Below are 24,459 nucleotides of genomic sequence, written 5' to 3'. Positions count from 1 at the left end.
GCGCTTCCGCGTCTGCGCCGCAGCCTTCGCCATCAATGGCGCGGCTGCCTGTTCTGCGCGCGCACTGGCAGGCGGCGACTGGGCTTCTGCGCCGCCTTCAATGGCATCGTATCCCGTGCGCGGCCGCCTTTAAAAGTCCAGCGGCCGCGTACCTCCTTCGCCCACACCTCCACTCGCACCACCACCGCCGCAGCGCCATGGGGAAGACGAACGACTTCGAGGCCTCCGGCAGCGGCAGCAACAAGGGGACGCAGAGGGTGCCGCTGCCCGTCACGCTGGGGAGGCTGATGCACGGGAAATGGATGTCGTGCGAGCGCTGGTCGGGCGTGCAACTGGCGGCTGGCGGCTCAGCTGCCGCCGGGTGCCCATCCCTCCCGTCCCTGCGTGCGAGCCTGATCGGACCGCGGAGATCCGGCGAAGGAGGCGGTACTTGCCGCCGGACCTCCGCGCCGATCCGGCGTACGCCATCGACTCTGAAAGTTGGCGTACCTATCTGTCGACCGAGACGGATAGCAGGAGGAGGGCGGGCTTCATGGGCGACAGGGATTATCTCTTCGACCGTCCACCGCCGACTCGTCCACGAAGACAGCAGGCGCCGACGCGTCGTCAGCAGGCACAACCGCCGCTGCCCCGCTACGCCACCAGTGCAACCGCCGCTTCCCCTGGGCTCCTCCTCCACAGCCGCATCCATGGGCGCCTCCACCGCCGCCACAGCCGCATCCTTGGGCGCCTCTACCTCCACCGTCGCCGGCGCGCCCGGTGTACGCTCCCTCGGATGGCAACTGGCCGTGGGCGATACCGGAGCTCATCGTGCTCGACAGCGACGACGAGCGACAGTAGGCGCACGCGTTTAGGGTTTTTTTTTTCATGTGTTAAACTATGTAAATTATGTTTTCATGTTAAAAAAAAATTTGGCCAAAAAATGCGTCGTGCCGCTGGAGCCACCCCCAACGCAAACGGACGCGCGGTTGATTTCGACCATTTTGGCCGACGCAAATGGACGGCACGGACATTTCCGGACGCTAAAATGCGTCGCGCCGTTGGAGATGCCCTCATCACATGAGATTCTCATTGTGGCACTCTATGTATAATTTTGCTCTTCCTCCATGGCGGACTGATCAATCGGCAATCGCGACAAGCACAAGTTAAATTGCTTCCGATCGCGACAAGCACAAGTTAAATTGCTTCCGATCGATGAATAAGTGCTTAGTACAAGAGTTTAAATTAGCGCGCCATTAAGCTATCGACGCAGACAAAACTAGATCCAAAGGTTTGAATTGGGGAAGACGATTGCATGTTTTGGAGTTGTGGGCATATTTTAGAGACGCTCGGCACTACTACAGGTTTGAGTTTGGACGAGACTTGGCCACTGCAAGGGAAGGGGATTAACTAGCACTAGGTGGAACAGTATCGTACACACATCGGACAGAATTTGTCGTGTGTGAAGCATTTTCGATTTTACATGGCTGGAAGATTGAGTGTCATTAATACTAGCATATAATCCGTGCATTGCTCCGACCACATTAAATCCAGTATAATTTTTTTGACTTGTTAAATCCAGTATAATTACATTGCCATTAGTTAGTGCAAACTGTCATGCTTATGAGTTTGTTCACGCATCTCTCTCTCACAGGACTCCTGCATTGTGATGACAACATCAAACGAATGGGTCAAGTAGAAGCTTCACTATAATTGTGCATAAACTTGATGTACTACTGTTAGATCCATATAGCACCTTGAACATCTGTATACATTGTTATGCACACCAACGGTGGTTGTATACGTTGTTATGCACACCAACAATGATTGTATCGTTGTTTATCATTTTACCGATTATTGTACACCATTTGTTTGTTCCATCCCTATCTCCTCTGTTTCTCTTCTTCTATTAGCAACCGACATGCTGAAGCTGCGAGACCAGTAGTGAAACAAATAATTAAGTCTCATTATTAGGAGATCCAAAAAAGTTACATCATACATCGTAAGAATAAATTTATTTATCTTAATTGTTTCCAAGTAAAACTTAAACAATATATTATGATATTATCAATATTTGTATCATAGTTATATGAAATAAATATTGGCATTAACTCCACGGGGTCGTGCGCCAAGGCGCACATCTAAATCTAGTCGTACTTAAACAGCACCTCCTACCACTTTAACGCCAACAGACTTGCCGACCTATGCATCTCAACACCTGCGGCATAAGTATACCCCAAATGAAAACATGGGAACCATTAGTTAATCACAAGTACAACTGAACTTACTGCTGATTGTGGCACATTGCAAAAAAAGGAGTATGAATATCGCACTGATAAACTATTTAAAAACCGTTATACTGATGTTTCATGAAAGTCTATTATGGATAAGCGGCGAGTGAGGAACACATATGGCTTACTTGTTCCAGAAGTACAAAAATAACCGAGCAAGAATGTTATGACCAGTCTAGTCTACCGCCGGAGGGGGCCCACCGGCCAGGCTTAGTTAGGGGCTTAGCCCAATTAGCAGCTTAGGGTTTTCCTGTTTCTTTTATAAATACGAGTTGTAATAGACAAGATCAGGCAAGCAATAAACATATCTTTGTTGCCGACTCCTCAAGGAGTCGGAGTCTAAACCCTAGCCGCCGCCTCCCCTTGCGCCGCCGCCTCTCCTCAGCCGCGCGACGGCGCCCTGCCGCCGGCGTCCTCGCCTCCGTACGCACGCCGCCCCTTCCTTCCCCTACAACCTCCGCCCTAGGCCTGGTAGACTAGTTGGTTCTACCAATTTGGTATCAGAGACCTCAGTTTCGATCATGTCGTCGGGCCTGCCCACCGCCACCACCGCCGCCACCTCCGAGACGCCGCCGGCCTCCACCGTCGCCGCGCCCCTATCGCCACCCTCCACGGGCGACGCGGCGCCCCTAGCGGCTGTCGCCGACGCCGCTCCCCTCCTCTCGCAGCAGGAGCTCTCGACGGCCATCCGCGACCTCGCCACCGCCGTCCAGGGCATCCGCCTGTACTTGATCGGCACGCAGGGGATGACCGCTCCACCCCTGCCGCCACCCCTCGCCGCGTACCCGGCCGCGCCGGCGGCCCCATCCGCCCAGGGCGTGCCCGTGCCGCCCTCGGCCTCGCCGCCGTGGGCGTCGTGGGCGCCGGCCCCTAGCGGGGGGCCCCGCATCGCTGCCCCAGGGCGTGCCCATCCAGCGGGTGCAGTTCCCGCCATCACCCTCCCGGCTTCCGGCGTGGGTGACCGCGACGGATCCCCGCCCGCCTACTCGGCCGCACCGGCGCACCCCCCCCCCCCGTCTACACGACCGCCGGGGACCCTCCGCGCCCGTCCTTCCCGGACCCGACATATTCGCGCTTCGCGGAGCCTTCCTTGGTTCGCGCGGAGTACCCCGCCCAGGGCGCCGCCGGCCTCGCGCCCCCACGCTACGCCAAGCTGGACTTCGCTACATATGACGGCGTCGAGGACCCCCTCAACTGGCTCAACCAGTGCGAGCAGTTCTTCCGGGGACAGCGTACCCTTGCTTCGGACCGGACGTGGCTCGCCTCGTACCACCTCCGCGGCGCCGCCCAGACGTGGTACTACTCCCTGGAGCAGGATGAGGGCGGCATGGCCCCATGGGACAGGTTCCGTGAGCTCTGCCTTCTCCGCTTCGGGCCCCCGATCCGCGGCAGCCGCTTGGCGCAACTTGGGCGTTTGGCGTTCACCACCACGGTACAGGACTTCGCCGACCGCTTCAAGGCCCTCGCGTGCCATGCGCCCGGCGTGACGGGCCAGCAGCGCGCCAAGCTCTTCATTGGCGGCCTGCCGGACCACATCCGCGTGGATGTCGAGCTCCAGGCCCCGCAGGACCTACAGACGGCCATGCACTACGCACGCGCCTATGAGCGTCACGCCCAGGAGGTTCAGCAGGCGCCCCTGGCCCGCGGTACCCGCGCCGCCCGACCTCCTCCTACGGCCGCGGCTGCCACCCGCCCCGCCCCACCTGGACCGGCCGGCCCCGCCCCCGCGGCCACGCGCACGTTCCGTCGCCTCACCCCGGCCGAGCAGCTCGAACGCCGCCGCCTTGGGCTATGCTTCAACTGCGACGACCCATATACGCCCGGCCACGTGTGCCCCCGCCTCTTCTACCTGGAGACAGTCGACGTGGAGGAGGGCGACCCGACATCCGGGACGGTTGCTGCCGCGCCCGAGCCGCCCGACGCGGCTGCCACGGCCTTCGTCGTCTCTCTACACGCGCTCGCTGGCATCCGCCACGAGCGGACGATGCTGTTGCCGGTCACTATCCAGGGCGCGCCTCTGGTGGCGCTGCTGGACACGGGGTCTATGCATAACTTTCTCCCCGCCGCCATGATGCGCCGCCTCGCGCTCCAGCCGACGGGTGGGGATAACCTCCGCGTGACCGTGGCCAACGGTGACCGCCTCCACTGCCACGGGGTGGCCCAGAACGTACCCCTCACCATCGGCGATGAGCACTTCGTCATCACGTGCGCCGGCATCGACTTGGGCTGCTTCGACTTCATCCTTGGCGTCGACTTTCTGCGGACGCTGGGTCCCATCCTTTGGGACTTCGACGCCCTCACGATGACCTTCTGGCGCCAGGGGCGCCACATTCGCTGGGAGGGTCTCGGGGGCGCCTCCCCCGCACCGCAGTCGCAGCTCGTCTGACGCACCTCCTGCAGCAGCACGGCGCCATCTTCGAGGAGCCGCGCGACCTACCGCCCCCTCGAGCGTGTGACCATCGCATACACCTGCTCCCGGGGTCGGCGCCAGTGGCGGTCCGTCCATACCGCTACCCCCAGCTGCAGAAGGACGAGCTGGAGCGTCAGTGCGCGCTCATGCTTGCCGCGGGCATCATCAGGATCTCCACGTCCCCGTTCTCCGCGCCGGTGCTGTTGGTGCGCAAGTCGGATGGCACGTGGCGCTTCTGCATCGACTACCGCGCCCTCAACGCCCTCACGCTCAAGGACAAGTTCCCGATCCCGGTGGTCGACGAACTGTTTGACGAGCTCCACGGGGCGCGGTTCTTCACCAAACTCGACCTCCGCTCAGGCTATCATCAGGTGCGCATGCACCCGGAGGACATCGCCAAGACGGCGTTCAGGACACATCATGGCCACTTCGAGTTCGTGGTGATGCCTCTCCGCCTCACCAACGCGCCCGCGACGTTCCAGGCCCTGATGAATGACGTACTTCGCCCCTACTTACGCCGTTTTGTGCTGGTTTTTTTCGATGATATTTTGATCTACAGCACTTCCTGGGCGGTGCACCTGCAGCATATCGCCATCGTCTTCAACGAGCTTCGAGCGCATCGACTTCACCTTAAGCGCTCGAAGTGCTCGTTTGCGACGACCTCGGTGGCCTATCTTGGTCACGTCATCTCTGCCGACGGGGTGGCGATGGATGCGGACAAGGTGGCGGCTGTCGCCGCCTGGCCGACGCCGCGTTCACCACGCGCCCTACGCGGGTTCCTGGGCCTCGCCGGGTACTACCGGAAGTTCATCCGGGAGTTTGGCCTCATCGCCTCGCCCCTCATGCGCCTGCTGCGGCGCGATGCCTTCGCTTGGGACGACGAGGCTACCGCTGCCTTCGAGGCCCTCAAGGGGGCCCTCACGACGGGTCCCGTCCTCCAGATGCCGGACTTCGACAGGTCGTTCATCGTCGACTGCGACGCCTCCGGGGCGGGGTTCGGCGCCGTCCTTCACCAGGGCGCCGGACCGCTCGCCTACTTCAGCCGTCCGTTTGCTGCACGCCAACTCAAGCTTGCGGCGTACGAGAAGGAACTCATTGGCTTGGTCCAGGCCGTCCGCCACTGGCGTCCCTACTTATGGGGGCGCTCGTTCCGCGTACGTACGGACCACTACAGTCTTAAGTTCCTCTTGGACCAGCGGCTGTCGACGGTGCCCAAAGACCGGTGGCTCGGCAAGGTCGTTTGGCTTCGACTTCACGGTGGAGTACCGTCCTGGGCGCCTCAACACGGTGGCCGACGCCTTGTCCCGCCGCGACGCTGATCCTGACGCTGGTAAGGGAGTCTCGGACGGACGCCTGCTATGCATCCGCTCAGGGCCCTCCTTCGCCCTCTTCGACCGCATCCGCCAGGCGACCGCGTCCGCGCCAGACGCCCAGCTGCTGCGGCAGCAGCTCGACGCGGGCGAGCAAGACGACCCCTGGCGCTTCGTCGACGGTCTTCTCCTCCACGGCCGCCGCGTGTTCGTCCCTGACCACGAGGACCTCCGCCACCAGGTGCTGCTCTTGGCGCATTCCGCGGGTCATGAGGGTGTCCAAAAGACACTCCACCGTCTGCGCGCGGACTTCTACGTCCCCGGCGATAAGGCCATGGTCCAGGATTGGGTGCGTTCATGTGAGACATGCCAGCGTAACAAGACGGAGACTTTGCGCCCGGCCGGAGTCTTGCAGCCGCTTGACGTCCCCTCGCAGGTGTGGACCGACATCTCCATGGACTTCATCGAGGGCCTTCCGAAGGTGGGCGGCAAGTCGGTCATCCTCACGGTGGTTGACCGCTTCTCCAAGTACGCCCACTTCATCGCGCTTGGCCATCCCTACACGGCATCATCGGTGGCCCGCGCCTTCTTCGACGGCATCAACCGCCTACACGGGTTTCCCTCATCGATTGTGTGTGACCGGGATCCGGTGTTCACGGGGCATGTATGGCGGGATCTCTTCCGCATGGCCGGGGTCCAACTCCGATTCAGCACGGCGTTCCACCCTCAGACGGACGGCCAATCCGAGGTGGTCAATAAGGTGATCGCCATGTATTTGCGCTGTGTTACAGGTGATCGCCCTCGCGCTTGGGTGGATTGGCTTGCATGGGCGGAGTACTGCTACAACACCTCCTACCACTCCGTCCTGCGCGCTACGCCATTCGAGGTGGTCTACGGTTGGCCACCACCGCCGATTCTGCCGGTGGACCCGGCGACGGCGCGGACGGAGGCAGCTGGCGAGCTCATCCGCGCCCGCGACGAGATGCTGGCCGAGGTGCGGCAGCGTCTTGTTCAGGCTCAGCAGGTCGCCAAGCACTACTATGACGGGCGTCACCGCGAGGTTGAGTATGCGGTGGGTGACTGGGTGTGGCTTCGCCTGTTGCACCGCTCTCACCAGTCCCTCGACCCGCGTGCCAAGCGCAAGCTTGGTCCGCGCTATGCCGGGCCCTTCGTCATCATGGAGCGGATTGGGACCTTGGCGTACCGTCTTCAGTTGCCCGAGGGGACCCGCATTCACGATGTCTTCCATGTGGGGCTGCTGAAGCCCTATCGCGGTGCTCCGCCGGTGGCCACTCCGCCACTTCCGCTGACGGCAGAGGGTCGTCTGCTACCCAGCCCAGCCAAGGTGCTCCGCGTTCAGCGACGTCGTGATACTTGGCATTTGTTGGTGCAGTGGGAGGGCTTTTCCGAGGAGGAGGCGACTTGGGAACCACGTGAGGGCTTTTCCGAGGAGGAGGCGACTTGGGAACCACGTGAGGAGTTCCAGCAACATTATCTAGACTACCAGCTCGAGGACGAGCTGTTTGCGCAGGCGGGGAGAGATGTTATGACCGGTCTGGTCTACCGCCGGAGGGGGCCCACTGGCCCGACCGGCCAGACTTAGTTAGGGGCTTAGCCCAATTAGCAGATTAGGGTTTTGGTAGTTTCTTTTATAAATACGAGTTGTAATAGACAAGATCAGGCAAGCAATAAACATATCTTTGTTGCCGACTCCTCAAGGAGTCAGAGTCTAAACCCTAGCCGCCGCCTCGCCTTGCGCCGCCGCGTCTCCTCAGCCGCGCGATGGCGCCCTGCCGCCGGCGTCCTCGCCTCCGTACGCACGCCGCCCCTTCCTTCCCCTACAACCTCCGCCCTAGGCCTAGTAGACTAGTTGGCTCTACCAAAGAAGGAATGGCAATAGCAACATCCACATAAGTTGTTAACATTCCATTGAATGGAAAGTGACATACAGTAAAACAGAGAAATGTAACACACACAAGTGGACAAAATAAGGAAATATATTCTACAGATGGGCACTGGTTTGGGTACTAATTTATAACCCGAATAGATTACTGATCTATAGTTGGGTTAAGGAATAGAGCATGCAAAACAAAGAACTAAATAGCATGATCTAACTAAAAGAAAAATCAATTCAGAGAAAATGTGAACCATATGGAAGAAATTAGCATGGGAGATTACATGAGAAAAACATAGCAAGCTAAACAACTAAAAATGACTTTTGTGAAGTAAACTGGGAAATAATTCGAGCTAAATAGAGGATAATTTAAAATAACTGCGATGGATTGAAATAGTAGAATTGAAAAGGCATCAAAAGAGAAGCACAACTGTGAACCATCGTACAGTGAGAATAAAGTAAAAAAGTCGAGGAAACAATTAAAAAACAAGAAAAAAGAAAGGGAAAAGTTGCTGGGAGCTTATATTAGAAAATGCAAGGAAATGATCAAAGTACAGAGAGAAGGAAGTGGTTCTTAGTTCAATAGCCAAGATCTCAGCATGATGGTTAAGTGCCAGTTGCAGACTCACATAGTAGGTTTTATGTCTAGGAACTGGCCGTGAAATGGAAATGGTTCCCTGCTAGGAAATATACTCAGTGTGTGTGATAAGAAAACAAGTAGTTAGATGAATGTACACAATGTGTGATAATTTTATTGCCACACCTCACCCATTGTTACGGGTATAGTTGGTCTGAACCTATCTGCAGAATCGCTGTTTTTTAAATAAATATAGGAAAATGATGAGAAGCAGATGTACTTTGTGCGCAAATATAGAGACAATAAGGAGGAACTGCTTAGGTCTGATATGAAGGAGATCCCATCGGAAAGAAGCAGTTGGGTCTTGTCACCTACCTGGAATCTTGCATCTTTGGTTGGACTAATTGTTGACGCTGAGGACGATGGCCACAATATAAAAGTCTATCAACTGATCAAAACCAATTCTATCTTGCTTGCAGAAATCTAATTTCAGATCAATTATTTCTTTCATTTGAGCATAAATTGCAAGAATGTCACCTATGTACATGGTATGGTTAATCTAGTCAGTACTCCCTCCGTCCATTAATAAGTGTACGTTAGGACATGTCTTAAGTCAAACTCTATTAACTTTGACTAACTTTTAACAAAAAAGTAGTAGAATTTATGGCACCAAATTAATATGGCTAGGCTAATCTTGACATGTAGTTCAGTAGTACAGTAGTTTGATGTCACATATGTTGTTATTTTTGTGTAATAATCTAGTCAACACTTTAAAAATGTTTAACTTCCAAAAAAAGGAGAACGTACACTTACTCGCGAACGGAGGGAGTAGGGCACAATATTCTTATAGTGTATCACCTGACCCGATTGTATCTATATCTAGAACACAAAACTCAAGTATATATACGAAAAAGTACCTTTGTGTCTAGCCAAGGAAATTGATGATTTCTTGTGCAAAAGCCAACTCCTGCCGTTTGAGATCAGTACAGGATTGGCCAGTGCATAGCTGCAAGGAGAATAAGCAAAACAAATTGAGGAAATGAACAACCACAGCCCACACAATCCAAAAGGAAACCAATCTAAAGAACGTGTGAACCAAAACGAACAAGAGGACCACATCCAACACAAGAAAAACCATGACCAACACGACATCCTTTGCTTGAGCAGAAGAGAAACTGGCCTTGAGCCAAACTGAACCGAGTTCTTCGTGGCTTTCGGAGGCAAATTACAGCGTGAACCTCATCTCCCTAGCATATCGCAGTTAGCACTGTGGTGCTGAGTATCCAGTGAAACACAGGTGATGATAACAATTATATGTACCTATAATAAATTAATAATGGTAAGTGAGCAAAGATCCTTGGCACCATCAGCTGGAATGGTAGTTCTTATTGAAAAGAGTAAGGTACATCAGAACATTGCTTAGGAGTACCTGTGAAAGTTTCGGCAGGTCAGAAGGCCTTGGTAGATCATCAATTGGAGTTACAGCATACATACAGAGGGGGGTAGTCCATGAGGCTATCATTTAGATCCAGTACAAGACATATTATACGGTGGACAATATTAAATTATACTCAAGGAAAATACTTTCTAATATGAATATAATGTAATTTGTTCACTAGTGCTAAACCAAATTGGCAACTAATCAATCCTTACTAACGAGCATTTAAAAACTCCTCTATAGACTTGATGTTACTATGAAGGAATAATACTTACTAATACCACTCATAAAAAGATCACCTTATCTGAAGACGAGCAAGTTCAGTACCACACAAAGCCAGTTCAGGAGCTCATTCGTTGATCTTAAAAGGTGTTAATAAGAAGGCCTTCAGAGAGAAAGATTTAACATTGATCAGTAAGGAAATTTATAGGAAATGCATATAGTAAAATAATTAATGTTCAATATCAAAAGCATGTGAATCACTATCGATCTTCATTATTTTATTCCTCAATGGTGGCAAGGGTTACCGTAAGTGTTCATCATTAGGAATTGAGTTTTATTACGGACCAGCCAAGGTGAGAACAAAAAGGCAGAAACACATGAACATAGGACACTGTTGATTGCTCTAGAGAGTTGACGCTGAAATAGTAGGAGAATTAAATATTTAGGGTACAACTATTCAACCTACAAAAGGGGAAATGCACGAACACACAAAGCATATTGAAGATCAACAACTATAATGACTGGAAGTAAAGCATTCTCAAATACGACCGCTGAAAGTAAAGCACAACTTTAATTTGGTACCAAATATAAGTTATCCAAAGGCAAAAAATTACTCACGCAGAAAAATTATATTAAGGCACATGTTTGATCAACTTCATTATAGGAAAACAAGTATAACAATCGATGAATTTTACCTAATCAAAGAAATACAATAGCTATATTACCTGACATCCAACAATCTGACCAAGAAATAAAAGAGAATACTTCATAGCTCTAGTCTCAATTAATCTCTGAAATAGAAAAGCATAAGTTTCAGTACAGATGAATAGTCCAAGTTGGTATACATAACTGTACTATCTGTACTGTAATAGAAGAGAAAACAGCCAGGTAAAGTGACATTTTAATCTCTATGGTGTGTAAGCTAAAGATCATTTCTGACATCTCAATATAACAATTATTACCATAGCAAATAATTCTTGGATTCTCCCTGTACATATAATTGATTAATTTTAACTAACTGCTGTTGAAGGTCAGTGTTGATGTGCCCAACGCCCACAATTGTGGTTGAAGGTAGAACTGGTAAGTGGATTTTTCACAACAATATACTTACGGAGAAGTAGCACTTACTTTTTAGTCTATCTCGCCAATGTTCCAAAGTTCTACACTTACAAAGTATATAGTCTACACTAATTTTCATAAGAAAAACAACCAATTATTCAGAGAAAAATATTTAGTAATATCCTGGAAAAAGCATGGTCCCCTTATCTAAGCAATATATTCATCATAACAACCTAGATCATAGGCAACAGATTATTACCTAGCGGGGAGATGGGGTTGAGTTGCCAAAATAACAATGTGATATACTACATATCCATGATAAAATTTATTCATGTTGTGTAGTATAAACAATACCTGGGGCTCGAGGGAACCAACTGATAGGTGCTGGAGATTTTTGATCTGCACACGGCATGGAATGTTGCCGCTGACCATTGCAATACCGCACCTGTGAGCACCATCACGTGAGCACCTGAAATTAACGGGAAACACAAACAGTGGCCTGAAATTATTTTTAGATATGCTCTAATGGAATGTGCATCATGTCCAGCAGTGAAATGAAAGGTACCCTGTTTGGCAACAATTTGAAAATTTTCTTTTGCAAATAAATTGAAAACTTGATTAACTTGCAAATTTAATTGATGCACGTTGAAAAAAAATACTCCATATTCAGTTATATGCGAAGATGCAAAGGAAGTTGGGAAAAGTAAATCTCACCGTATGCATTTCCTATTAGCAGTAACATGCCAAAGCATTAAATTCATAACCTTCTGCTGATCTATAGAACTTGTATAGGCTACTACATAATTGGACTGCTAAAACACTGTTGCTCACCTAAAGAACACCACAAAGAAGAAACATTTAGATTTCCAAAACATGTTAGACCACAGACTGCTAAAACATGTCGCTGAATCTGCACTTCTTATATAACAATAAGAACTATTCCACCAATATTCTAGAGCAATTTTGTAGTACACCGTCGACCCCAAAGGGGAAAATAACATCCTTTACATCAACTAACTTTGCATTCAATAGTAAAAGTGCTTCATTACAGAGAAATAAATAACATTTGAGAAGAACTCCAAAGAGGGAGAAAATAAGTAAAAAAATGCTCAGTTAGGAATAATGTTCACCTGGCTCTTGTATTTGTCAGTTTGTATTCCTCCATGCTCAAAGATAATTAGAAAGCTCGACACTGAAATAGAAAACAACAATTCAGCGATATTAGTAGTTGCATACCAAATAAACAAGTGACATTGCAGCGGTCATCTAAGAGGAAATCTAGAAAAGAAAGATAAATCACCTCAAGTGTCGATGCCATCATGCCAAATATCAACTTCAAGTCACGTATCTTCTCTGGTACCTGTCCATAATATATTCAAATTAGACCAAGCAAGCCAACAACTTGAGCATGTGCTACCCAAAACAATCATAGAGCCACGGACCTAGATAATGGATCTTGCTAGCTAATTGATGTAGCCAAGAACCTGACCATGTGCTAGGAAAAAAATCACACGGCAAGCTAATCTAGCCAAGAGCTTGAGCATGTGCTACCAAAAGAATCACATAGCCATGGATCTAGGTAATGAAGCTAGCTAGCAATCGATCTAGCAAAACAATCACACTACAAGCCACAGATCTAGATATGGAGCTAGCTAGCTAATCAATCTAGCAAATAAAATCGGACCAGCAACGCTGGGAACTGCGATCTGGCCGCAGGCACCATGCGCTCTGCCGCCGCACGCGCCATGCTGCCCGGCCGCCGCGGCCACGAAAATAGAGACGAGGAGCACTCGAAAAGAGAGGGTGAGGGATATGTACCTTGCCGAAATGAATTGTTGACAACCTGCGGGGCCGGTTCTGCTCCCTTGTGCTCGCGCCTGTACCGGCGGCGTCGCTCCGCGACACAGCGTTGATCCTCCGCCGGTAGCCTTGGCGGGGCTGCTCCCGCGTGCTAGCGCTTCCACCGGCGGCGGCACCCCCGCGCACCCGCGAAACCACAGGCAGCGCCGTTCTCGTGCGTCCACGCGTCCACCCGCGACGCTGTTTCCGCGAAGAGGACGGTAGAGCTCGAGGCGGGAGGTGGCTGGTCAAGGAGGAGCTCGAGGTGGGAGGTGGGAGACGATGTTGCTCTCACTGCTGCTCCATCTCTTCCCCCTCCGCATCTGTACGCTCCTCCCCGCGACCTTCCACTCATGTGCAGATGTGCTCCTCCCTGCGACGGGAGGCTAGGATCCTTGATGGCGCCTCGGGGTCGCCGCTGCTCGAATCAGGAGGATGAGGCGGTGAGAAGGGGCGGCGCGAGGCGCGGTGGCGGCGGCTGAGCAGGATGGGTTTGAGGAGACGAAAGAGGAGGGGATTGGATGCGTGGGGATAGGGTTGCTTCTCTCGTCTGGCTTGCCAAAGATATTTTTGGGCCGATCCAATCACACGACGCCACGTGGCCGAATCGCTGGAAACAAAAATGGGGCAACCGCCCAGCCCGTGCGTGCGAAACAAAAAGGAAAAAGTCCATTTCAAACCCTGAACTCGTAGAGGTTTGGCGGTTTGAACCCTGAAGTCGAAATCCCCGTCGTTCATACCATGAACTATTATATCCCGGTCTAAATTGAACCCTGAGCTGGATTTCCAGAAAAAAAATGAAATTTAAAAATTGCTACTCTCACTACCATCATGGGCCCACCTGTCATATGTATCTCCTACCTCTATTCCCCTCTCTCTCTTGGATTATGTTCTCATCTTGCCGTAGAGGAGGGCTCCGCGCAGAGCAGCATGCCTGCCCATCTGACCACGTCGTTCAACGGCTACGCCGCTCCAATGCACATCCTCGCTCCACCTGTTCATGGACTAACTGCCCCGCGCGAGGGACGAGGACGAGCAACACGCCACTAAACAGAGCAAGCGCCCGCCGTCCTGGGATGCCATCCGACGGTAATTGGCCAAGATCTCGCGGCGGCTCCGCATGGCCTCGAGTCCCCGCGCGGCGGTAGCCGAGGGGAGAGGGCTATGTCGCATGCGCAAGTGCTGGTCGGCGCAGGCCGCCCAAATCCGGTACAGATGAACTGGTGATGTCCGTCTAATCGACCGCAAATCTGTGGAAGAATTGAAACAAACATCGATCCAGTACCAGTACTACCACATCAACATTTATCAAGTGATGTTATCTGCGTGTGTAGCAATTTACAGAGACAAAATATTTGTCCAGTAATGGTGTATATGCGCTGATTAATCAAGTGTTGTTATCCAGCACCACTACTACCCTTGATTTGGAGCAACGTCGCTGCCTTCGATTTAGAAACATAGTGAGAGATGAGATTGGAGAGACAACTAAATTAATCAGCTGAGCTGTTCGTCCTAACTTCAGAACATAATCTGGCCAAGCCATCAGGACGGACGCGCCGCCGGTGCCTATCTTGTGCAGCCCCGGCTCTTCCCAGACACCATCCCTGTTGATGCCGTTGCCACGGGTTGCTCGATTGGGATGGATTTGAGAGTAAATAAAAGAAAATTAGTAGAAGAAAATGAATATGATACATGGGCGCCACTATGAGTGAAAGTAGCATGTAATCCCGGCCGGGATTTTTGCTTCCCGATGTACCAAACAGGTTCAAGGTTTAATTTAGACCGGGATATAATAGTTCAGCGTATGAACGACAGGGATTTCGACTTCAGGGTTCAAACCGGTAAACCTCTACGAGTTTAGGGTTTGAAATGGACTTTTTCCAAACAAAAATGCCTACCCTAAATAGCCTCTCCATGCCCCATGGGGGTGCAGCAATTATACCTTTAGATAATGCTCGGTCACAAAGATTTTCCCTTTGATAGAACCATTATCCCGGTGGGCACAAGGTTATTCGACGTTCAGGATAAAGGTATAGCTTAGGTAGGACTCGGTAGGACTCTGCTAGAGATGCTCTAAAGTCATCCTACGGTCCTATCTAAACTATACCTTTATCGTATTTTCGGGTTGAAAAATTCCGGCGACTGTACCAGCGGAAGCAGTTTGCTCGAGCTGAAATTTCAGCGGTACGGGTTGTGTTCAGTTCGCTGTTTCAGCCCCTACAAATACAGGCCGAGTTGGGTTTTCGGTCTCGGCCTGAATTCTTTTTCGGTTTTGCCTCGTTTACGGTGACTGATCTGCGCCGTTTTCTGAACTGAACCCGTAAATTAGCAGTTATTTTTCGGTTTTGACCAGTTTACGGGCTCTATTAGAGATGCTCTTAGTAGAGGATGTCTCCGAAAGCACACACAAATAATGTTCCCGAGTGGGAAAAAGGTAAGGGGAACTTATGCTTGAAGCATAAGCAGATCAGCTAGAATGATAGGTGCTTGAAAGATCAAGTATGTTGTTGATGCAGGCAAAGACATTCCGCACCAAAAATGTCGGAGTACAATGACGATTTCAAATAAGTAGGGGTATTTAGAAATTGTATAATGACTATCGCGACTATGTTCCAACAGCAAGATAGTGAACCAAGCACCGATTCACATAGGGGGTGGAAACTTGTGTCCTAGCCTTTATTGGTTGGGCTTAGCAACGAGGAATTGACGTTGTTACCTTGTCGAAGGTGTCGTTTCCTTATCGATGTGTTGGCGTTCAATGGTTGGTTTCAGAATCTAGGATGAAAATCTTTGTATTGGTTGTTCGAACCGGAGTTGACGATGGCGGCGCGAGGACATGCTTCCCTTTCTAAATGTGTTAATGCATAAGAAGTTGACTTAGTCGTATGTGTTAAATTCATATCTTGTGATGTTGTCTATGTTATGTATTATACTTGTTGATGATTTTGGCCTTTGCTTTTCATCAACTTTAACAAAGAGGGTTGTGTGCATCAGATGCCAGGGCTTCAGCCTTCTTTCGAAAAAATAGTTAGAATTTTTAGATATCTCATTTCTTTGCGGACATGAGTTTCTTTTTCTACCAGTGAAGTGTTACTTTCCCGAGGAATCTCTACACCGAGTTCATAAATATGACTTCGAGTTCAAAAAATCCAAAGAACTGTACTATAGCAAGCTACTATAACATACACAGAAAAACTGCGACCCCCCCCCCCCCCGCGTCGCCCTCCTCTGGCGACAAGGGGGGGACTCTAGCCACCGCCGCCTCTAGCCCCCCCACCCCTCTCCCTTGCTTCGCCGCCGCCGGAGGGGGGCCGGCAAAGCCGCGCGCCCCCCGAGGAAGGTGGTGGCGGGGGGGTTTCTTTCCCCTCCCGCGTCCCCTGGTGAGGAGGAGCTCGTCCGGGCGCGGCGAAGTGCGGCGGGCGCCGTGGGCCGGCGGGCTGGCGCCGGGCAGGGCTGCGGGCGGCCGTGGTGGCGCGCGGCCAGGTCGAGGACGGGGCGCGGCGGTGGTGCAGCGGTGCGGAGCGGCGGGGCTTGGCGGCGCGCGCACGGGCCCAGATGGGCTCCTGCGGGCCTGCTCTGGCCGCGCTGGCTCGGCCTGTGGTTGCCGGGACTGAGGCGGTGTCCTCCTTCCTGGCCTTCACCGGCGAGGCTGCAAGGGTGGGAGCGGTGCTGGACGGCGGGGCGGCGGCCCTGTGTGTGCGCTGGGTGATTGGCGGCTGTTGTGGCTGCGAGGGCGGCTGGACCGGGGAGCTCGCGCTGCTGCAGCCGACGGCTCGGCCTTGGACCCCTGTGTTGGCGTCCGTCGACATTATTCTACCAGCAAACCCTGTATAAGCATGTAGGTTGCTTGATTTTAGTGAAGAAAGAAAACATATTTGAAACTCCACATTCCGGCCAATAAATATTTCACAATTTTCTATAGAGGCGACATTTTGCGGCTATGATTTCCTGAAATTGCACCATTTTCTACAGGCCTGTTCAAGGGAACACGAGTTTAGGATGTGGCAAGTAACTTAGGGTGTGTTTGGTAGGCTGAGTCAACACAGAAAATATGTCCTCATCCCACTTCTACCATATGAGATAATGTTTGTTAGGCTGGGTCGTCTCGCCGAGCTAAGCTCATCTCATACAAATAAGGGCTCTCAGCCTGGCCAGGTTGTGAAGCTCAAATCGAGCTTCACAACCCAGCTTGGCTGAGTCCATCCCGCAAATCCTCTCGGGAGGCCCACACGGCACCCCCAGACCCGAGCCCGGCTCCTCATTTCCCCCCACGAACTGCTCTCACCCGCGCTCCTCCCCCACGGAAAGCTCCCGCGCCCCTCCTCCCATGGCTGCCGGCCGTCCCAGCGCCTCTCCTTCCCCTGGCCGCCGGCCGCCGGTCGCCGCCGCGCCTCTCATCCCCTGCCCGCCGGCCGCTGCCGCATCCTCCCGTGGCCGCCGCCCGCCGCCGCCCCTGGATGCCGCCCATCCCCTCGGCCGCCCGACGCCGCCCCTCCCCTGGCCTCCCGACACGGCGACACAACCCCTCCTCGGCCGCCTCCGACGCCGCCCCTCCGCTCCCCCGTCGCCGCCGCAGCCCACCCGGATGCCGCCGCCCCCACCACCGGATGCCGCGCCTCCCCTGGCCGCCCGACGCCGTCCCTCCGCTGGCCTCCCGACGCCGTCCCTCCCCTGTCCGTCAGCCGCCACCGCCCTGGCCGCCGCCCACCGCCGATCTCGCCCACGGCCCACCACCTCCGGCGAGCTACGGCCTCAAACGTGCAAATCGAGCTGAAGGACCTGATGGCTTTTTGGTTACTCTCTTTGAGGGCATATTTGCAAAAAAAAATGCGTCACCTATCTCATCTCATACATGTCGTGCCAAACAACATCTCAGCTCATCTCATCTCAGCTTATACATGTGTTACCAAATAACATCTCGTCTCATTTTAACTTAGCTGGGATCATCATGTATGAGAAGAGATAGTTATTCTACACTTGTATGGTGACGAGAGGTCATGGTGATTTATTATTTTGCGTTCTGCGAGTTTTTACTATTTAGCATATATATGTAGTATTTTCCAGTATTATGGTTATCTAACCAAGAAGGTTTACATTGCCTTTCAAGTAGTTGCATTGTCATGATAACTTGTGAGTCAAGTCTCTGCTTTTCTTTTTCAGTAAAATCTCTTGCTCGGTAATGCATTTAAGAAGAAAATAGGAAATACCCCTCTAAAATTACTCTCATCTAAAGGTATGAACGGTGCGACCCCATGGCGCTCTCCGGGGCTATCCACGCCAGCCGCGGGTCGTGCGATGCCTGGGCGTTGGCCTTGTAATAATTAATAGCCACTACCCTATGAAACATGCATCAGCTCGGGCAATGAATTATCTTTTCGAGAATATAGGCAATGAATCATCATGCAGTCCCGTGCATCTTTCTTAATTCCAGTTTCAAAACATTTTTCAGATTCATGTATGGTTTTTCTCATCAAATATCAAGCAAGCAGGGGACTGCAAAGAGAACAGAAACCCATCTCCACGGCATGAAGACTGGTGAGCTGGGAAATGCTCCATGTTGAAATTGAAACTTTTAATTCCCGGTTCCTGATTCCCACTTAGGAGCTGAGCTTGGAGTGATGCGAAGTCTTTCTGCTGTTGATTATTTTCAAGTTGTTCATTTTGCCTCACAGCTGGCTGCGCAGTTTATATGCAAAATACCTATGGGAGCCAACAGCTTGAGAGAGTTGCTGACTCAGCTACTGGGCCTGTGGTTAATGGAATTATAGTTTCTGTACAAAAATTCTGTAAAAAAGCGGGAAATTGACTATAATCAATACGTAATTTGTTTCATTCTTGAAGTTGTATTTGGGCTATGTATCATTTAGTGTTCAATGGTTTTATATCCAACTTGCGGTAATGTGTTAGTGCAGATGGTCACCACACATCTGGATGCTAACAAGGTGTTTGGTTTATGATTTTGTAACCTGATTATGGCTTTTTTTCGGTTAAACTTGCCTATAATTAGGTTCTGTGAACGACACCATAAAAGAAGCCTCCCCGTGCATCGGATATATTATACTATTACACATGGCGCCTTTTGCCATTTGTGCCGGGGAGCAACAGGTCGAAGGGTCTCAAAGACCTAAAATTAGCCGATTAAAATTTATGGTTATGTGCGATCTTGCTTTTGCCGGTGAAGGCCCATGCTACGGAGGAGATGAAAGCCGATAAGGCGAAGATGGCAGCTTTGAGTGATGCTTTGAAGGCAGTGGACATCGAGATGGAAGAGTTGGAGTCGATGACATAGGCATCCCCAATGGGCCTGCCGAAGATAGTACCCGGGGTTTACTGAAGGCCCACGACTCGAAGAATAAGAAGAATCAGAAGCCCAAGTTGTTATTAAGGAAAGCTAGAGTTGTATTAGGAGATGATGTTTGTAATCTTGCGGGATGAGTTGGAAACCCTCCCGGACTCTGTAACTTGTACAATACGAATCCGTCGGCTCCACCTCCTATATAAGGGGGAGTCGAGGGACAAAGAAAGCATCGAATCATTGTCTCACAAACCCTAGTTTTTACTTCGTCGAATACTTTTCGGCTGAAACCTTCGAGATCTACTTGCCCTCTACATCCAACGAAACTCTAGTCTACTATCTGTAGGCATTGAAAAGTTGATACCTTGTCAATTGGCGTCGTCTGTGGGGTCTAGAGACGACAAGGAGCTGATCTCGATGGCACGTTCAAGATCGTCGACTTCATCGGTGGCAAGCAACATCATGGATAGAGGTAAACAGATCGAAACTGGTCTAGTTGATTTTATACCTCACCCGCCCTCCCGTTTGGATGCATATGCGAATCTGGAGGAGCCCATGGAGATGACGTTTGGAAAGTTCCACTTCCGTGTCGAGAAAGAAGGAGCGTATCGTCTCGAAATTCCGATCTCGTCGGGATTATCGGCGGTTGATCCTGACTTCTCAAGCTCAGCATCATCCATCGAGTCAAGCGACGAGGAGATTTCATCGCCACGCTTCATCGGCACCAAGGCAAGCGAAAAACTCGCCAAGATATTCAGCGACATGTCCTTCGAGTCATCCACGGACTCCTATATAAGCGATGATTCGAGCGACACCGACAGCTTCGACTTCATCGACAAGTCCATCTCTATTGGAAAGGTCTTCACCAATCTTTATGATGGTGTCACCAAACCAAGCGAAGTTCAGAACTCAAAATATCATCAGATCTACGCCATCGGAGAAACAAGTCGCAATCAGGAGGAGACATCAGAGGCTTTCGACGAATTGGGAAATCCATATGTTGATCCCTCTGACCTAAGGCGTGGTTTGGGCACTAAATATGTCGGGCCTACACCACGCGTTAGGATTCAACTTCCACAAGCAGCGTGGGATAGAGCAGCAAGAGCTATGGATGGTTCTGAACCAATGGAGACAACTGCTACGGTCGAAGAATTGCAGGCTTACCAATATAGGCTTGCTCGAGCTGGAAGAGAATTGGAAAAAGAGACAGCTGCTCTGAATAGAAGAAGGGAAGCAGCTTCCGCGTCAAGCAGGCGAAGAGCGGAGTTAAGTCGACAGTCAGGAACTTCGGGAGATAGTCACAGAGAAGCTCGGAGGAGAGCAAGATCTCGGCTGCAAAATATACCGGAGGCTGAAAGAGAGACTCTAATCCAAAACCTCGACATGTCCTTCATGTCAATCGACACGAGGGGAATATTATCCCAAAAACACCGGAAGCAGGGTACATGGCGACACAAGCTTTCATCCTGGCGTCCAGACCACCTCCCGGAGATCCAAGAGAAACGTTCTATAACATGGCCATGGCAGGATGTGGCGCCATGGGAGCAGCGTTCGCAGCTACACCTCCCGAAGGAACTGCAAGGCAAAATAGTCCAAGACCTACCGCAGCAGTGCAAGATCCACCGAGAGCGAGTGGAGCCAGAGACACAACGACTCAGGCCAGAGTGGATAGAGCACGACAAGAAAGAAGGAAATGTCGGCATTCACCAGAACTTGCTGAAGAAGATATGTGTGGACTCCCGTGTTTCACACGACAGGTCCGAAAAACTCGAGTTCCATCAGGATTCAAGCTACCCGATAGTTTCAAGAAATTCGATGGCCTGCAAGATCCCAAGGATTGGCTAGTCGATTACCTCGAGACAGTAAAATTGATAGGCGGAACAAGAGCAGCAGCCATGCAGAGCATTCAAATACATCTGAGCGGAGCCGCCAGATCGTGGATAAAGAAGCTTCCCCCAGGCTCCATCGACAGCTGGGAAAGTTTTGAGGATGTGTTTATCAAGAATTTCCTATCAACCTGCAAGAAACCTGCGACACTAGAGGAGCTGAGGTCATGTCGACAAAAGCGTGATGAATCAATGAGGAAATACATCCAAAGGTGGAACATCATCAAAAACTCGGCAGAAAATATATCTGACGAGAGAGCGATAGATGCGTTTGTAGCAGGAGTTCGACGAGGAGATTTCGTGGAGGACTTGGGAAGGACAAATCCAAGGACAATATCAGCATTAATGGAAATAGCAAACAGATGGGAAGATGGTGAAGATGCGGAACATAACAAACGACATAGGTCCCCAGAGGAGCACCGCAGTCGAAATTTTCAAAATAGACGCCGATTTCCTCGACAATTCTCAAGTTACGACGCACCTGGCCAAATATCGGCTGGTTTTCAGGGAAACAATGGAGGAAATAATAGAGATGATTACCAAAGAAGTAATGCACAGCAAGGCGACAATAGAGATAACATGCAAAATAGCGGATCAAGGTTTCAGAGATCTTTCGTAACTCTCGAAGATATGATGAACGGGCCGTGCCAGATGCATTTTTATCTCGACAGCAATGGGAAAAGACAATCAGGACATCTGCAGAAAGACTGCCGCAATTTCCAAGCAATGCTGCGGGTCGCATGGATGGCTAATGCTCACGCAGCAAATAGAAACCCCCAAGGGCCCAGGAGTGAGATCCACTTGCCACCTCCTCCCGCGATCACGGACAAAAATCGACATCAGCTCAGAATAGCGGAAGCACCACAACCACCTCCATATGTTGATCCGAACAATAATGGTGCGGTCTCGATGATTCAAAAAGCTAGGCCATCTAATAGGGCTCAGAAGGTAATCTCGCGGCAAGTGTTTATGGCAGAGAAGATGCCTCCACCAACGGTTGAGTACCTAAATTGGTCAGGGCAAGACATTGGCTTCACAATAGCGGATCACCCGCAGCAAGTTCCTCGACCAGGGCAATCAGCACTTATCTTACCAGCAGTAATTGCAGGATTCGACGTATCTCGAGTGTTCATAGATGGCGGCAACAGTTTAAACCTTATGTACGCAGATACGCTAAGGAAGATAAACATCTCCTTAGCAAATTTGAAACCAACCGACACACGTTTCCACGGCATCACACCAGAGAAGCCAAGTTACCCATTGGGGAGGATCAATCTCGACGTTCAGTTTGGGACCCGAGAAAATTACAGGATAGAAAGGTTGGAATTCGAAGTTGTCGGTTTCCCGTCGCAGTATCACGCTTTGTTGGGACGCCCAGCGTACGCCAGGTTTATGGCGGTGCCACACTACACATACCTGCTTTGGAGGTTGCCTGGGCCAAAGGGGCCAATCACAGTCAAAGGAAGCTTCGCGCTAGCCGATAAATGTGACAAGGATTTTCATCGACTATCAGAAACCTTCGGGATGCAAGCGGAGTATGCAGCGTCAAGGCTCATGACTGATTATGATGTGCTGCCAGATGTAGGGAGACCCAACAAGGAATCAACTTTCAATACCGCAAAAGATTCTAAGGAAGTGCAGATTCACCCGACAGATCCGAAGAAAACGACGTCCATCGCAACAAACATGGACCTCGCATAGGAAAGCGCGCTCGTCGAGTTCCTCCGTGAGCACTGGAAAATCTTCGCATGGTGTCCAGCTAACATGCCAGGAGTACCCAGGGAACTTGCCGAGCACCACCTAAACTTGGATCCAATAGCGAGACCAATCAAACAACCTTTGCGGCGTTTTTCGGAACCAAACCGCAAAGCCATGCTGTCAGAAATCGATCGACTCGGAGAAGCTGGTTTCATCAAAGAGATATCTACAGAGGCCACTTGGGTAGCTGATAACCCACAAGTATAGGGGATCGCAGCAGTCTTCGCGGGTAGTAAAACCCAATTTATTGATTCGACACAAGGGGAGACAAAGAATACTTGGAAGCCTTAACAGCGGAGTTGTCAATTCAGCTGCACCTGGAAACAGACTTGCTCGCAAGAGTTTATCAGTAGTAACAGTTTTATAACAAGATGGCAGTAGTAGAATAACAAAGCAGAGTAACAAAGACAGCAGTAGTAATTATAGTAAACAGCAGGATTAAAATACTGTAGGCACGGGGACGGATAACGGGCGTTGCATGGATGAGAGAAACTCATGTAACAATCATAGCAGGGCATTTGCAGATAATAATAAAACGGTGTCTAAGTACAAAGCAATCGATAGGCATGTGTTCCAATTATAGTCGTACGTGCTCGCAATGAGAAACTTGCACAACATCTTTTGTCCTACCAGCCGGTGGCAGCCGGGCCTCAAGGGAATCTACTGGATATTAAGGTACTCCTTTTAATAGAGTACCGGAGCAAAGCATTAACACTCCGTGAACACATGTGATCCTCACATCACTACCATCCCCTCCGGTTGTCCCGATTTCTGTCACTTCGGGGCCATTGGTTCCGGACAGCGACATGTGTATACAACTTGCAGGTAAGATCATAAACAATAAATATCACGATGAAACAATAACATGTTCAGATCTGAGATCATGGCACTCGGGCCCTAGTGACAAGCATTAAGCATACCAAGTTGCAACAATATCATCAAAGTACCAATTACGGACACTAGGCACTATGCCCTAACAATCTAATGCTATTACATGACCAATCCCTACCATCCCCTTCAGCCTACAGCGGGGGAATTACTCACACATGGATGGGGGAAACATTGCTGGTTGATGGAGAGGCGTCGGTGGTGATGATGGCGATGATCTCCTCCAATTCCCCGTCCCGGCGGAGTGCCAGAACGGAGACTTCTGGCTCCCGAGACGGAGTTTCGCGATGTGGCGGCGTTCTGGAGGGTTTCTGGCCACTTCGACTTCTTCCCGTGCGTTTTTAGGTCGAGGGCGATAAGTAGTCCGAAGGAGGGCGTCGGAGGCCAGCCGAGGGGGCCACACGCTAGGGCCGCGCGCCCCCCTCCTGGGCCGCGCCGCCCTAGGGTGTGGGGTCCTCAGGCCTCCACCTGACTTGCCCTTCTGGCTCCGTGAGTCTTCTGGGAAAATAGGGCCTTCTGCATAAATTCCGAGGTTTTTCCTGAAAGTTGGATTTCTGCACAAAAACGAGACACCAGAACAGTTCTGCTGAAAACAGCGTTAGTCCGTGTTAGT

At 51.0% G+C, this 24,459-nt stretch overlaps 1 protein-coding gene across 13 annotated transcripts; it reads right to left on the bottom strand.

Moving 5' to 3' along the window:
- Nucleotides 1-1,511: 1,511 nt before the first annotated feature.
- Nucleotides 1,512-13,517, bottom strand: LOC127343712 (uncharacterized). Of its 13 annotated transcripts, none has more exons than XR_011755815.1 (8): nt 12,481-12,576; nt 11,895-12,372; nt 11,535-11,649; nt 10,847-10,912; nt 10,199-10,284; nt 9,642-9,976; nt 9,379-9,467; nt 1,976-2,197 (listed from the first exon to the last, which is right to left on the bottom strand). XR_011755815.1 is itself a non-coding variant. In XM_071828381.1 (6 exons), the coding sequence occupies exon 6, from the start codon at nt 3,202-3,204 to the stop codon at nt 2,719-2,721; it is 486 nt and encodes a 161-aa protein (XP_071684482.1). In that variant the 5' UTR covers nt 3,205-9,976; nt 10,199-10,284; nt 10,847-10,912; nt 11,535-11,649; nt 11,895-12,372; nt 12,481-12,576; the 3' UTR covers nt 1,976-2,718. The 13 variants fall into 12 exon arrangements, 3 of the variants coding, with proteins under 3 accessions (XP_071684482.1, XP_071684483.1, XP_051225863.1); XR_011755816.1 differs by having other exon boundaries at nt 9,891-9,976; XR_011755817.1 differs by adding an exon at nt 1,512-1,638 and having other exon boundaries at nt 1,736-9,976.
- Between the last annotated feature and the right edge of the window lie 10,942 nt (nt 13,518-24,459).

This window comes from Lolium perenne, chromosome 3 (assembly GCF_019359855.2).
Source record: "Lolium perenne isolate Kyuss_39 chromosome 3, Kyuss_2.0, whole genome shotgun sequence".
Classification (NCBI taxonomy): Eukaryota; Viridiplantae; Streptophyta; class Magnoliopsida; order Poales; family Poaceae; genus Lolium; species Lolium perenne.
Note: the sequence above shows the minus strand (reverse complement) of the source record. Positions and strands in the feature narration are given on the sequence as shown.

Excerpts from the sequence above, each read along its gene's own strand:
- LOC127343712 (XM_071828381.1), bottom strand. The coding sequence starts at position 3,204 with ATGGCGGGAACTGCACCCGCTGGATGGGCACGCCCTGGGGCAGCGATG.